The sequence below is a fragment of the Ursus maritimus genome, unplaced genomic scaffold (assembly GCF_017311325.1).
Source record: "Ursus maritimus isolate PB19 unplaced genomic scaffold, ASM1731132v1 scaffold_8, whole genome shotgun sequence".
In the NCBI taxonomy this organism is placed as follows: domain Eukaryota; kingdom Metazoa; phylum Chordata; class Mammalia; order Carnivora; family Ursidae; genus Ursus; species Ursus maritimus.
Window position 1 is genome coordinate 21,284,403 of NW_024426996.1, and position 16,375 is coordinate 21,300,777.

The following is a 16,375-nucleotide window of genomic DNA, read 5'->3' on the forward strand; positions in this document are numbered from 1 at the left end:
TACTCTGTTGCTTCTCCTAGCACTGATTCACCTCCTAACATCTTACACAATCTTCTCCTTTGTTAGGCTTCTTATCTGTCTCCCCCCACAGGGATCGAAGGCAATGTGAAGATAGGGGTTTCTATCTGTTTTGTTTACTGATATATCCCTAGTGCTTAAAAAAGTGCCTGGCACACAGAAGACGCTCAGTAGATTTCTGAGTGAATGAAACCTTCCTTCCTCCCGTTTCTTTAAAATGGATCCATTCGTCTTTAGTCCCCCACGTCCAGGTTTGACTGGAGGCAGTTGCCTCCCCCAGCCCTCCCTTCTTGACAGGTCTGGAGCCATGCTACAGCCCTGCCGCTGCGGGTACCTGTTCCGGTGTTCTCGATGCAGCCATATTTGGGCAGAGCACTTAGCTTAATGATGGCGTCTCCCTGGAGGTTGTCTTGATCATCAGCAGCAAAGAAATGGTGAAAGGAGAGTGGGGCTCTTCCTCCCTCGTCAACCTAAGAAAGAAAAGATTGTATAGTCCTTGGGCGGTTGCACAGAACTGCACTAAAAAGAACTGAATTGAAAAGTGCTGCCTGGGGTGACCTTCCAGCACCGATTCCACTTCTTTGAGGAGGCAGATCGTCTATAGACGAGATGAAGAATGTGCATGCTGCTGGAGCCAGGCAATCTGTCAGCGCCTCTCAAAGCTTCATTCAGACACCGCGACTTCTGTGTCTCCCTTCAAAGTTGTGCTTCCTTCAGTGATGGATCTGGTTATAAAGCAGCTCTGGCCCATTCTAATCACCCACCTCAGCACAGCTGCATGGCAGGATGGCCGCCTTTCTTCCCTATCAAGCTTCCAAAGCCTGCAGCCTGAGGATGATCCAGTCCTCCCCAGGATACTGCGAGAGTGGCTGTCCTATAGGGGCTCCCACCCAGCAGGAAAGCCCCACTCAGTCCCTTACGGTACGCGGTCATAGGGGTGCAGGAAGAAAGGGCTCCCTCCACACACCTGAAAGGTAGTGCTTATCTTAAGGTTAAGGAGGAAAACAAATCCGTCTGAGTAAAAGCACTTGCCTGAGCTCACTTTTTCCTTCAGGGCCCTGCTTTGTACCTTAACTCTGCAACCGGATCCTGGTGTTTTTTGTTACCCTGCTGGGCATGACCCAGCCATTTCACTCTGAACAATGCTTGGCCAAAGGTAGGAAGATCTACAAGGTACAAAGTGGAAGGCCGCCCTAACTCTGGGGATGGAGAAGGTCCAAAGGGGTTCCCCAAGGTATGGAGTATCAAAACTATTTGGAAATAACTCCATTTTATGGATTTTCAGTTGCTTGACAAAACCAGAAAAACTCCTGAGTTTTTGGCATTGTGGTATGTACACAGAGCAGGACAAGGAGATTGAATTAACTTTTGTGGAATCCCTACCACGTGTTGGTATGTACTGGGGGGTATCATTGGTCCAGGGTCACTCAGCTAGTAAATAACAGAACCAGCACTTGACCTCAGGTCTGGGTAACCTCATGATTGGGATATGTCATATGGCCCCCACCCTCCCCACCCCAAGGAACTGTAAATAATATTTACCGTGATAAGTATTGACTGAAGAAGTGACTTGGGGACATAGTCCATATCCCCATATTTTAGTTCTTGCAAACATTAGATTTTTAACTCCTAAAAGATATAGTCCTTTTATAATTTTACTCCCACTGCTAGACACACCTAGTATAGTACACAAAATACTACACACATCTAACATTTATGTCTAGCACATAAATATTTTTGACTAAATAATGTAAATATAATTATTTGATCTTCTGCACATATTTTTTCATACTTTTTAAAAAACTCATGATTGAAAACCATGCATATCTTGACACTATTGCCTAGACAGTTTGGAGGAAGAACTTGGCAGCCAATTCAGGCAGAAATCCTGTGTCTACATCAGAACAGATTCCAGCTCTCCACAGCACTCTCTGTTCATTGATCTGAGAATTGTTTACCGTGATAAGGTCAGCAAAAGCAATGACTCGAGGTGGATTCTCAACAGGAGTGATCATGATGGTAAACATCTGATTGTCTAGATGGTTGTGGTCCATATCGGAGACAGAGAAATGGAAGCCATCAGTAACCTGATTACCATCAGTCTCATACACAGCTGAGTACCTACAGAGGTGAGGACAAGAATCAAATGAATGAGCTACATAACAAGCCAGGTAAGATGGTTGCATTTTTGTTTAATCAATATAATCTTTCGAGGAAGCTACTGGTTAGTTGCTTAAATATTTTAATGCCATTTTTAAAAACTCCGTCAAGTAATACAAAGTGGTTATATACCTAATTTTCTGGTTGTTGATGTCTTCCATTGTGAAATTGGAAACCTCCGAGAGTTCTTCCACCTCAGGTCCTGACACTCTTAAAAGGGCACCATACATGGGCAGAGAACTTAACTGAATCCAGATCTCTGAGTCGGGGGAAGAATCATCCTAATCAGGCAAATATGAAGCAAGACATGAACACACATTTGTAGGAATAAATACCTCCAGTAGTTAAGAGATCACAGGTGCTTACGTCTCTGCCAGTTGAAAAAGTCTCTTTCCCTTTATGATAAAGCAACACCATTTCAAAGTGCATGAAAATCCCGTTTATTCTTCTTCTTTTTTTTTTTTTAAAGATTTTATTTATTTATTTGACAGAGATAGAGACAGCCAGCGAGAGAGGGAACACAAGCAGGGGGAGTGGGAGAGGAAGAAGCAGGCCCATAGCAGAGGAGCCTGATGTGGGGCTCGATCCCACAACGCCAGGATCACGCCCTGAGCCGAAGGCAGACGCTTAACCGCTGTGCCACCCAGGCGCCCCCCATTTATTCTTCTTAAATACCTCTTTGATAATGTCTTCTTTCAAGAGTAGCTCAAGACAATAGTGAGGAAATGCACTTTAGGTATGGGGCGTAAAACAAAGAGATGCCCTGTTGTTGCTATAAGAGCCACACAGGGTTGCATTGTTATTATGTGCATCTAGTGAAGAACAAAACATGGTCGGAGATATAAGTCATCTTCCTATAAAGACGTTTGTAGGTTTCTTTTAGAGTTTCAAAGAATGGTTTGCTTTTTAGAAACAGGTAAAATTCCATTATAACACCTAATATAGTGATAAAGAAAATTCTGTGAAACAGAAAGAAGGGAAGTTACTTAGCTTAGCCAGTGACTCACTTTAAGTAATATTTGACATGGTAAAACTTTTAGTTTAACAGAAGAATTTAGGAAATCTTATTTCATTCCAGCAGGACAGAACCTACATGCTCAACCCTCAAGATGACCAATCTTAACAATTTTCCTCTCCTTCTGCATTGCTTATTGGGAAATAAAATTGGCTTTCTGTGTTTCTACGTGGACAATCGTATGTCTTAATGAACAATTTGCTCTTTAAGGATATTGTGGAAATATCTAGGAGGCCGGCAACATCTTCTTGGAGAGTTTCCCTGAGTCATTCATCTTTTAGAACAGTTGGCTGTGAACATGGGGGCACTTGGCACTTTACCACAGCAACAATGAAAATAAATATTGCATGGCCAAGTGTATTTTGAAATGCAAATTTCCATGGCTATGTGGTACAGCTGGATCCAGTATGGATCAGGAATGTGCTCAGGATACCGGGTGATCTGGGGCAGAGGGTTTTAGTCAGTTCTTGCTTCTACCCCTAGGGGCCTTTTTAAATAGACAGGTCAGAGCCTCAATGCAAGGTCACAGACTTTTCCAAAACTCCTTACATCACCTGACACTAGTAAGGAAGGAAACTCAAATTCATCAAAGCTGCAAAACTTCAGAAAATTTCCCCTAAATTTATACTTTAAAAGTTTCTCTATTTTTCCACATGGGTTATCAAATACAACATGCAGACTTCCAACAGACTACTTCCTCATATTACTGTGAGCACCCTCGGAGAGAGAATTTTTAAAAGACAGCTAAGAGTTCTAAGGTATTAACTTCCGAGACGGTGATAAACTACAAGGATAGAGCTCCTGACTCTTGATTAGAATGAATAGCTTCAAAATTCCACATTGGCAAATCTGGCAAAGAAATGCTTATTTCATGTCAGGCACATTTATTTTAATGTTTCAAATCTCAAATGACTGCTGGGTTTGAAAAAGTGTGAAATCAGCAAGGTTTTTTCTTCTGAAAATGCTATCATAAATTCAGAAAATAATTATTAATTAATTATTTTTATAATTAAGGAAAATTACTACTTTGGCATATCTAAGATATCATGGATGCAAAAAATCTAAGAATGCAGACTTTGTTCTCATGTAATTTTCCTACTTTCTCACTCCTTTTGTATTAATTCATTTTTCATTTTCTTTTTATTACTTACACATCTATTGACCCACCATTCAACACAAGGACTAGAACATTGATAATTAACACTTATGTATGTGTTCCTCCTTTACCCTGTCCCTGGGCCTCCCATCACCCTGGGTCTTGTTTCTCATTTCCTTGAATTTCTTGATATTATTTGATATATTATTACAAAGTATTTTTAGTTATTTTTTAAAAACTTAAGAGACTTAGATTTTCCTCCTGTGGGACTTACTTTCCTTTTTACTCAATGGTGGACTGCTAAGACCCATCAATACAGGTGTATGCAGCAACACTTCATCTGTTCCGAGGGTGGTCTAATATTCCGTAGAGTAAGTATATCACAGGTTATATTATCCTGTTGATGGGAATTTGTGTTGTTTCAATATTTTTGCTATTACAGATACTTTTGCTATGAATTTTCTTGGGTATATCTTTTGGTGTACATAGGAAACTTTCTCCCGGAGAGGAATCTAGGAGTGGAATGGTTAGGATACAGAACCACTCATCCTCACAAGACAATGCCAAATTCCTTCCCAAAGTCGTTTGTTCTAGTTGACCCTTCCATCAGCAAAGAACCTTCTGCAGATCCATTTCCTCTCCAACATTTGGTATTTCAGACTTTTAAATTTATGCCAGTTGAATTGGTATGATATGGTATATAGTCTTTCTTGATTTCCTTGATGCCTAAAAAAGTGGTTATCTCTTTTTATATTTGTTGGCCCTATGGGTTCCTCTTCTGAAATTCCTATTAATGTCTCTTGTTCATTCTTCTACTGGGTTAACTTTTTCTTCTTGATATGCAGACATTTTTTATATTTTCTTTGTTATTTTTGTTTATATGTATTGCAAATATCTGTTTCCAGTTTGTAACTTGTCTGTTTTCTGTATTTCTGGTGTGTTGGGGGAATATAAATTTAATTTTAAGATAGTCAAGTTTATCAATCTTTAATCTTTATAGTTATCACTTTTTGTTTCTCGTTTAAAAATTCTTCCCTTTCCCAATATCTAAAAATATTCATCTAGATACTATAAAGAATTGTAAAATTTCATGCTTGATTTGCCTGAAGCTAATCTCTGTGTACAGTGTGAGGGAGAACTACAAGTTCTTTTTCTATCCATATGAGTAATCATTTTGCGCAGGTCTATATTTTAAATAGTTCCTACTGTTTCCACCAATCTGGCTTACTTTATCTGTTTTATACTATAGTCCCATGTGTCGGTCTGTTTCTGGACTCTAGTATATTCTTGTGTGATACTACTTTAAATAGTGCAGGTTTACAATCAATCTTGATATTTGATAGGGCAAGCCCCTGCCCTCCTATTATTCTTTTTCAGAATTTTGGCCCTTCGTTCTTTATTGTAGAATCAGCTTATCAAGATCCATAAAGTACATTGGGCTTTTGACTGGAACTCAAATGAATGGAAAGATCAGTCTGCAGGAGAATTGATATCTTTTTGATACTAAGTCTTCCTATTCATGCATGTGCCATGTCTCACCATTTATTGGGTGTTTTTAAAAAAATGTTTGCCAATTAAGTGTTACAACTTTCCCTGTAGACGTACTGTCTAGTTTTTGTTAGATTTAGTCTAACAGACATGATTTTTATAATGCTATTATAAGTGGTATCATCTTTTTAGTTACATTTACTGGCTATTTTTTGCTTATGTCTAGCAATGCTATTGCTCTGTTGATCTTCTATCTGACCCCTTGGTAAATTCTCCCTTTATTTCTAATACTTTGTCAAGAGAGTTTTCTAGATTTTCTTTAGTTGGGCATTGTATCAATTTTTGCTAGAAATTACACATCTTTTGTTACATTTATTCCTAGATATGTGTTATGTGGTGTTATTGGAGATCGTATCATATTTTGAACTATTGTATTTTTGGCTGGTGCACAGACATGCTGTTAGCTTTTTAAGATTAATCTTCTATCATCCTCCCCCACATTACAGATGAGGAAACTGAGTCCTAGAGAGTTAAGTACCCTGCCAAGGGTTACTACACTAGTAAGTGGTAAGCCTGCTTTAAAACTCATCCATTCTAACTACAAAACATCCCTCCACTACTCGTTTACCTGCAGTGCATAGCAAACTGTATAGGGAACCACCATTAAAAAGCAAATCACACAGAAACCCATTTTTGCCTTTTGTCTCTCTTGACACCATGTCACCTTCTTGCAGTTAATGACACTCTAATTAAAAACAGGCTCACCTGCTCCTATCCTTTTATATTCTGTTCCACTTACAACCAGCATTTCAGATGGCTTTTCCAACCTTTCTGGATGTTCGCTGCAAACTCACTAACCATGCATATCTGGAAAAATCTTCCCCATGACACTAAGTACAAAATTCTTCTACAATCCTCAGAGAAAGTTAGTATATAACTTAGCTAAGTCTTTAAAATATGCTCTGCTTTCAGCAAACTAGAATAGTCTTTTTGGAGTCTTTCTGCTCTACTGGGTAAATTCACATTCAATCAATTTCTGAAAATACATGTTCAGTTGCCAATGGGCTCGCGTTTTGATATGCAGCTTATAATATGCAGTTAATGGGCAGGAACTGCTCCTGGAGAGCTATTTTGGCCTGTCAAACATTTTTCAAGCCTTGGTGATCTATTGATTAAATCTGTATTCATACATTTTTATGAATTCATGAGTTTCATAAGATTCAAAAGACCATAACCTATGGTAAAAATCACCTGTCAATTAAAAAAAAAAACACAAAATCAAAGCTGTTCTGAAACTATACTAGACCCATGAGAAGAATCAGGGTGGAATGCAGTTTCCCATAATTTAAGAAAAGACAATTTGAGGGGAAAATCTGTGCTAAAGCAATTGAGGCAATTGTTCCCAGGCCAATGCTTTATCTTACATGCTACTATCCAGGACTAGATTTTATAGCCAGACTCTTTAGCCCAGAAAAGGATTACTTAAAACTATACGGTATTTTAAAAAGAAAGAAAGAAAGAAAGAAAGAAAGAAAGAAAGAAAGAAAGAAAGAAAGAAAGAAAGAAAAAGGCCCAGTCATTGGTTGGAATTTTAACATTGGTAAGGAAAAATTCAATACTAAGAATGATTACCATTCAGATAACCATCCTTATTTTCAAGGTATTTGTCAAAACTATTCATTATGTTTACACAGAGAATTCATGTACATTTACAACACACATAACTGAAAAATAAAATTAATTATCCTTATTATTCTTAGCTCCAGAGGTAGAATCAAAGAAAGAAGAGGAGCGCAATTAACCAGGGTCACTTAGCAAGTTAGGGTCCTAAACACACGGCTTCTGTTGGGGCATGGGATGGAGGGTGAGTCGGTAATCTTGCCTAGGAAACCTGGCAGAGAGGCACTGCCAAAGGAATGTGCCAGCATTCTGTCTAGAACTGGCCCTGAGACCAAAGCTGGTGAAAGTGGGCTTCCTCTCAATGGGCCATGAAATATTATTACTTATTAGTCATGAATCAGGTATGTTCTTCTAAAATGCTCTTTCCTGAAAATTCCCATTTGAAATATTATGGATGGAGCTTAAAAAATGGAGACTTGGGCTCTTCCGGCATGAGCACTGTTCCCTTTTGACCATCACCCACCCCTATACGATCTCATTGTGTTTCCATCAAGCTCTGCTCATTCACTTGTCTGCTCATGAAACACTAGGAGAAGCCAGGATAAATAGTGGAGTAGAGCTATGGAGAAGTTGAGAAAAAAATTTCCTTATATGGCCACAGACCTGATGCCCTCAGTATTTAGCCATGGCATTGCTTTCTAGTCAAGCCCAGGGAGAGGGTGCAGTGAACAAGAAGACACAGGTAAGAACTTACAACATAAGCGAGGTGTGACCTGGTGATTACAGCTGTGCTTTTACTAGCAACGGTAATGCTCAGCGAGGCACCAGCAGACAGCTGAGGCCCCCGGTCCTCTGACAGTGACACCTCCACTTTCACGTCCACAGTTGTAGCTGACGTGCCGTCTGTGACCGAGATCTCCATGCTGTCTTCCTGGGCAGAGGAACCATCGTGGAGATACTGTAGAACGTTTTTCTCAATATCTTCATATGTGAAAGTGTCACCTTTCGAGAATAAAACAAATTGCAAACCAATTACGTCTGGGAATAACGCTTTTCATGTATATAACACCTTTGTTCTCAGGATTTCAAAGTACATATAGGATGATAAACTCTGGGAGTTGTAAGTTAATTAGTCCAACGACCCACCCAGTACAGGATTCCCTTTACGCCACTCTTGAAAAGGGGTTATTTAGCCTGTCCTTCAACAGTTCTCAAGGTGGGAGGCTCACTGCTTTACAAGGCAGCTAATTCCACTGGAGATAGCTCTAATTTTGTTTAAATTCTTAGTCATACTGAGCTCAAATCTGCTTCTGTAAGATCCAGTCATCATTCTTAGTTCTAGAGAGTAAAGGCCAAGCCTCTAGTCTTTAGAATAACCTAATCTTGGATCTAGTCTTGACACTGAAATTTTTCAGAAAAAGTTAAGGAAATAAATCATGCTTGATGAACCTGTAGCGGTTTCTTTGTTTTAGTTGGGAGTAGAAGGTTTTTCTAAATTCAAAACTATCTAAAAATTTAAAAACATACTTGAAGTTAGAAATCCAAACTTTGTAGGTCTAGAGTACTAATTTGTGATAGATTTCATAGGTGTGTGAAAAAAGTTTCAAGGTCATATAACTTTGGGAAAAATAGGTTTAAACAAAATTTAAAACTAAAAAATTTTGAACTGCAGGATTTATTAGAATTTTAGAATCTTCAATATAGAAATATTAAAGCATTTCAAAATTATTTGGTCATGGAACCCTTTGTATAAGAAATGCCTTTTAGTGTCATGGGTGGGCCCCAAGGATTCCGGAGAGTACAATTGAAGAATTGGTCTTCTTGAATGTTATATTAAACTCAATTTCTGGACAGATTATTGGCTCTAATAATTGGTGTTATGAATGAGACTAAAGAATTCATTCATTTTCTGCATTTGTCTTCTAAGCTTCTCTTTGACACTGTGTTATTATGATTTACCGGTGCTAGTGGTATGTGCTTAAAAAAAGTAATAAAACTAATATTCTATAAACATCTTTAGATATTATATGTTAGTTACACAAATATAGGTTAAATATAATGTTAAGGAAACTGGATTCTGACTGGTAATGCTCCTTAAGTAGTTCCCTTAGGATGACAGAAATTTATTCTGATGATATTTCTTGCATTCGGTAAATTTTTTAAAATCTGCCTTTGTGACTCCCAAATGCCTATTGGTTGTTCTTCAAATTCTATCTAACTTCAAGGTCAAAGACTTGCCTCCCTTTTTCTGCAGGGATATTCAAAAGAGTGCATGACTACATGCCTGTTGGGAATTATGTAAAGGTTTTGAGAAAGTACAGATTGTTGAAATAAGCATTTAGCATCCCAAAGTGACTACTTTGAAAGAGATAATATTCACTTTGATATATGGGCTAACTATTAAACAATTAGATTTAGCTGTGGTCCTTGTGCTTTTCTATACTTTCTAAACAATCAACATGTATTATTTTTCTATAATTGGAGAAAGTACAAGAAATATTATTTTGGAAAGCTGGTCACATGACCTACCACGGTGTTACATCACAAAGATATTACTTAAAAAATGTGCTTCCTTTTTTATGGATAAAGATACAAGTAGTTTAGGCTATCAGTTTCAGTGCTAAAAATACCGTGAAGATTAACATACTAGACTAAGGGAGACAAATTCATCTCCATGAACTAACCACAGGAAGGCGGCACCTGACACTTCGTATGAGGTTGTTCTAGGTGCATTTACTCCAGATAAATCAACCAATTTCAACTAATTTCACCTACAACTTGAGGAAACAGCTTCATAGTTTTGGGTTGTGGGTGGTAGAGCAAAGAAAGGAAGTCCTAAATATTTCAGCCAATGGACTAAGAGCTAAGTTTTTCCTTTCTAAGTATCCCCTCCTAGTTTGTCCCACGGAGTTGCTTTACTTCTTTTCTGAGACACATGAAACCAAAGAGCAAGAAACCGTCGAAGCAAGCCAATGACAGAGGACGCAGCTACCTGTGGCCATGGGCCCTTGGAGCTCGGCTGGGTACTTAAGGAGCACGCCATGCTCTGGAGGTTTCCGGAGCTCAAAGAGGAGTTCTTCAGGTGTTATCTCAGTATCTCTTACTACCAGCTGAAGTCCTGCAGTCAGGAGACAAATGATGGTGAGAGGATGTGTACATTAAAAACTGTATGCCCTGCCTCCATTAAAGTGACAGGGTGGGCTGGAAAGCATGCTGTGGGCAATCTGATGGATAGAAGTGGGCACTGTTGAAGTCCAGTCAACCACAGAAGAGTGAAAACGGATGATACAATTAATTCCCAAATTACAGGTAGTTAAGTTACTTCCAGAAGTTAACTTCTAAGTAGGTAGCTCTGAATTAAGAACGCCTTTCCATACAAATAAGGGCCCTGAAGCCGACATATAGGTTGGTCCTGACCTAGTGGGGTAGGTTTTCTTCCAGAAAATGCCTTTGCTTTTCATTATTTATTCCCTTCTTTTTCTGAATCTATACAAGAGCCAAGTTGTTTTAACAACTGCTGTTAGGGCCATCACAGAAGTGAGAAAGAATAGGGGGCAAGTGACTGTCGTCTTTGTATATGTGGCTTGTTTAGAAATTGCAGGATAATTAATTTCAGGCCAATACTCAAGGGTAGAAACTGGATAAGGATCTGTAGAGCACAACTAACAAAAACCACAACATCCACTGTTTGCTTTTAAAAAGTACTTGGTGAAAGAGTAAAGAAACTCCTGAAGCGTAAGTACACTAGGAGGTAAATAAAATCACGTACGGAATAACCGGGCCAACGCCTCACAACTTCTGAAGGTTACTGTGATCTGCCATTTCTCCTGTTACTCTTTACCTTCTAAGCAGAAAACAAGGGCAGTCACTGAAACTGCTCCCCTCCCTTCTCCTCTCTGCTCTCCTTTGTTAACTTTATATTTTAGTGACGGCACCAAATCAAACTCCTAGAGGCTGGAAATACATTCTGTGCTGTATTCCATCACTGAACACTGGCCTCGGAAGGCTTTATTTCCCTCTCTCTGTGCTGCTTCTGTTTGCATGGAAATGGGCAGAGGGGAGGATACAGGTGAGAACACATATACCTTCTGGAAGAAGAGGTCACTCTTTCTTGGCAACCATCAAAAGGTTTAAACAGGGACTGCTGCTGAAATATGGTTCCATTTCCAAAGGCATGTTTCTTTTAGGCTCGGTTCCTACCTATAGCAGTACTGCCTCCTGGGCTGACCTCGAGCAGGGGAGCTGTGACCCAGAATGCTGGCAGGTGCTGATCAGTGGGAAGCAGATGAATGGTGAGGACCATCTCTGGACTCGTGTGAGCTCCATCTGAAACTAGAGAGGATAAACACACACACGCACATCAACGTGTAGTCTGGTCACCATAAGGCTACTTCCATAAATATGTAGCCAGAAGCTTTTTTAGATTACCTTAAAACGCCGAAGAGATGCTTACAAATGGAACAAGTAAGCAAGCAAGGAAAATATTGTGAGCTATTCTAACAAAGCTTTTTCTACTAGATAACGAAAAGGCTAAAGGACCATAAAAACAAAGTCATTCTAAGAAGCAAGTTTCACAACAAGGTGATACTGGTAAATGTTAGTGGAAAGGAAAGTACTATACAATCTGTACTCTTACATGATGCCGATAAAGACTTTTATTTATGAGGGAGCGGCACCTGGGTGGCTCAGTCAGTTAAGCCTCTGCCTTCAGCTCAGGTCATGATCTTGGGGTCCTGGGACTGAGCCCCACATCGGGCTCCCTGCTCAGTGGGGAGTCTGCTTCTCCCTCTCCCTCTCTGCTCCCCCTGCTTGTGTTCCCTCTCTCTCTGTCAAATACATAAATAAATCAATAAAATCTAAAAATAAAAGACTTTTATTTATAGAATTATTTTTTGATTCATTCTCCTCATGTTTTGGAAAAATATTTTCTTTCAAGAGATGTCGTTTAGAAATGACATGTCTATGTCTCATGAAGAAAGAACTTTTTAAAACGGACAGAAAATAACCATACTAGTATCTCGGATGGCATTTTCTGGGAGGTAAGCAGACCCATTTGTTTTTTCCCTGATTGTTACACGCATTGCAATAAATGGAGGATACCACTGTGAATAGAACGATGACTTTAAGATTTTACTTCCCTGGATTATCTGACATGCAAGTGAGCACTGATCACCTGAGGGAAATGGAAGCAGAACTGTCCAGCCCTTGACTCTGATTTCCACCTTCCTGTACCTTAAAACACCGTCTCTTCTCTAAAAGCCAGGTTTGGAAGAATATCTGTACCACCAATTCACCAATGTGTGTATTTGTAGTGGCTACTGAGAAAACTGTACTGTTGATTATTTTAAACGTGTAATATGCTTGCATATGGGTTGGTTTCCTTCATCACTTTCTTCTGGACTCAGTAGCACGTCCGTAGGAAGCTGACATCTACTTAAGCAAAGTAAAGCACTGCCCAGTGACTGCTAGTAAAGATCCCATCTGGGTTTTAGATTTGTTTTTTCCTTGAGAACAGACCTAAAAGATATGGCTGGATTTTATAAGGTACACTCCATGTCCTAGAACAATCCAGAAATAGCCCTGCTGAAGGAGAGGAGACAGCACCCCTGCGACTGAAGGTTTTATGGCTCTGGTCATTCAGCCAAATGTCACAATTATTGCCCCTGCTTCTTCGTTTACACTCAATCTCCTCTCTGGATCAACAAAGATAAGGACAGACAATTCCTAACCTTTGGGGGCTTGGGGGACACACATATGAACTTTTCCATAAATTTCAGCAGATTCCGATTCTCTGAGGCCCCTGGAGTCTAAGTTAAGAGCACCTACCTGAAATAAGAATCACAATTGTGAGATATAATTTTACTTTTTCAAGTGTTTTACATCAATTTCATTTTTAAGTTGGGGGAGAGCCTCAGGGAGGCTTCAACATCTTTGCTTTTACAGAAGAGGGAGGGAAAGGCCTTGAAACATAAGAGCTTTGGTAAGACCGCACGGCTGTCAGTGTGACCAAGCTGTATCTTTGCCTCTGTGAGTAAATGGAAGAAAGCTATTTTCTGGTACATATTTTGTAACTAGAAAATATATCAATGGGGTGCAGAGTTTTGTAAGCAAACATAAGAGCTTACAATCAAAATGTTAGCAATTACATGTCTAGCTGTCCCTTTAAGCAACATTTCTGATTTCTCTGAGAAGCCACCAGACTGCCTCTTCGGGTCAGAGGCCTCCTGCAAGCACCATTTGCCTCGTGTATCTTCCTTGCTCAGGACGACTCTGCAGAGCGGCTGTGCTTACTCTGAAGCAGCCTGGTCAGGAATATCAGCTTTCCTTCTCATCTGAGCTGATTAACCAAATGAGCTGTTCCTCCTCATTCTATGGGTTAATGTTGGGGCCAGGGCTTGTTGCCACCTTAGTTCATTTTGAGCCCAATTTAAAATTTTCTCTCACAAAACTCTCCTAAAGGAGATGGCTTCCTACCAGTTTCCAGAAGTTTTTCTCCTTAAAAAAGGGGAACCTCTTACACCTTTCACAACAATTAACTCGAAATGGCTCATGCACCTACACCTAAAATGCAAAACTATAAAACTCCTAGAAGACAACAGAGGAGAAAACTTGATGACCTTGGGAATGGTGATGCCTCTTCAGATACAACACAAAAGACACCATGGGTGAATGAAATCACTGATAAGCTAGACTTCATTGAAGTTAAAAACTTCCGCTCTGTGGAAAGACAAGGTCAAGAGTATGAAAGGACAAGCCACAAACTGGAAGAAAATATGTTCAAAAGACCCATCTGGGGGCACCTGGGTGGCTCAGTCGTTAAGTGTCTGCCTTTGGCTCAGGGCGTGATCCCGGAGTCCTGGGATCGAGCCCCACATCAGGCTCCTCCGCTGGGAGCCTGCTTCTTCCTCTCCCACTTCCCCTGCCTGTGTTCTCTCTCTCGCTGGTTGTCTCTCTGTCAAGTAAATAAATAAAATCTTAAAAAAAAAAAAAAAAGACCCATCTGATACAGGATTGTTTCTTTGTCAAGTAAATAAATAAAATCTTAAAAAAAAAAAAAAAAGACCCATCTGATACAGGATTGTTATTCAAAATGTACAAAGAACTCATAAAACTCAACAAAAAAAAAGAGCCCAATTAAAAAATGGGCCAGAGACCTTAACAGATACCTCACCGAAGAAGATATACAGATGGCAAATAAACACATGAGAAAATATGCCTCACTGCATGTCAGCAGAGACATGAAATTAAAATGATAATAAGATGCCACTATGCACCAATAAAAATTGCCAAAATCTGGAACACTGACACCACCAAATGCTGGTGAGGATGTGGAGCAAAAGGAATTCTCATACATTGCTGGTGGGAATAAAAAATGGTACAGCTCTTTTGGAAGACAACTTGGCTTTTTTTTTTTTTTTTCAACAAAACTAAATACATTCTTATCATATGATATAGCAATTGCACTCTTTGGTATTTACCCAAAGGAGACGAAAACTTAGGTCCACACAAAACCTGCACACAGATGTTTATAACAGCTTTATTTAAAATTGCTAAAACTTGGAAGCAACCAAGATGTCCTTTAGTAAATGAATGGATAAAATAAGCTGTGGTACTTCTAGACAATGGAATGTTATTCAGCACTAAAAAGAAATGAGCTACTAAGCCATGAAAAGACACAGAAGAACCTTAAATGCATATAGCTAAGGGAAATAAGCCAAACTGAAAAGATTCCATACTGTATGACTCTCACACTATGACATTCTGGAAAAGACAAAACTGTGGAAGATAATAAAAAGAACAGTGGTTGCCAAAGGTGGGAAGTGGGGATGGGAGATGAGTAGGCAGAACGTAGAGGATTTTTAGGGCCGTGAAAATACTCTATATGATATTATAGTGATGAATAAATGTCATTATCCACTGGTCAAAACCCATAGAATGTACACCACCAAGAATGAACCCTAGAGTAAACTACAGACTTTGGTTGATTATGACATGTCAATGTAGGTTCATCCTTAGTAAAAAATGTACCATTCTGGTGAGTGATGTTGACAAGGGGAGAAGCTATGCTATGCACCTATGCATGTGTGGGGGCAGGGTAAATGGGCAAATCTCTGTACCTTACTCTTCAGTTTTTTTGTAAACCTGAAACTGATCTAAAAAAAGTTAAATCTTTAAAACAATTTAAAAAAATTCACTCAACAACAAGAAGAAAAACGAAGAGAAAGAAGGAAACCTCAGGCAGAAATAAGATAAATTAATTTGAGGTCAGCCCAACATCTATTTCCTCTACCCTGTATAATAGGTTCAAGGATCATTTAACTTAAAGTCCTGGAGAAGTTAATAGTTAACCCCTTCACCTATTCAAGCTTTCAGGTAAAAGTTGAGGCTTGGAAACCAAACAGGCACACTACTATGATACTTGTTTTTCATGACCAACACACATACAGACCAGACTAAATTAAATATCCCATGCTCCACGTCAGAAACTTGTATTTATATCTTGGCTCTACTGTTTACCAGGACTGGAAATCTGGACAGATTCCTTACTCTAATGACCCTTAATTTCCCCAGCTTGAAAATGCTAAAAATAATACCCGTCCTTACAGTCTTCTTACAAGGATTAAATAAGACAACTTGTATTGTAAATTGCTTTGTAAAATGTAAAATACTACATAATCTGTTGTATATTATTACTGATTGTATGAATTATCTAGAAGTCTATCACTGGAAATGAGCTGATACTGGGTTCACATCAATAATAATACAACACTCGAAAAAGAAATAATAAGGCATCCAAATTGGAAGGGAAGAAGTAAAACTGTCACTATTTGCAGATGACATGATATTATATACAGAAAACCCTAGGTGCCACCAAAACTATTAGAACTAATAAACAAATTTAGTGAAATTGTAGGATACAAAATCATACAAAAATCTGTTGCATTTCTATACCCCAATAATAAACTACTAGAGATATT

General features: G+C 39.0%; 1 protein-coding gene across 1 annotated transcript in view; it reads right to left on the bottom strand.

The window, feature by feature from the left end:
• Nucleotides 1–16,375, bottom strand: part of FRAS1 (Fraser extracellular matrix complex subunit 1) — a 416,963-nt gene that overhangs the window by 96,383 nt on the left and 304,205 nt on the right. Inside the window, exons 36-41 of the mRNA XM_040625321.1 lie at nt 11,598–11,729; nt 10,390–10,515; nt 8,152–8,399; nt 2,311–2,459; nt 1,977–2,139; nt 353–488 (exon numbers count right to left, since the gene is read on the bottom strand). Coding sequence (XP_040481255.1) covers nt 353–488; nt 1,977–2,139; nt 2,311–2,459; nt 8,152–8,399; nt 10,390–10,515; nt 11,598–11,729 — 954 coding nt within the window. The remainder of the gene's footprint in view (nt 1–352; nt 489–1,976; nt 2,140–2,310; nt 2,460–8,151; nt 8,400–10,389; nt 10,516–11,597; nt 11,730–16,375) is intronic.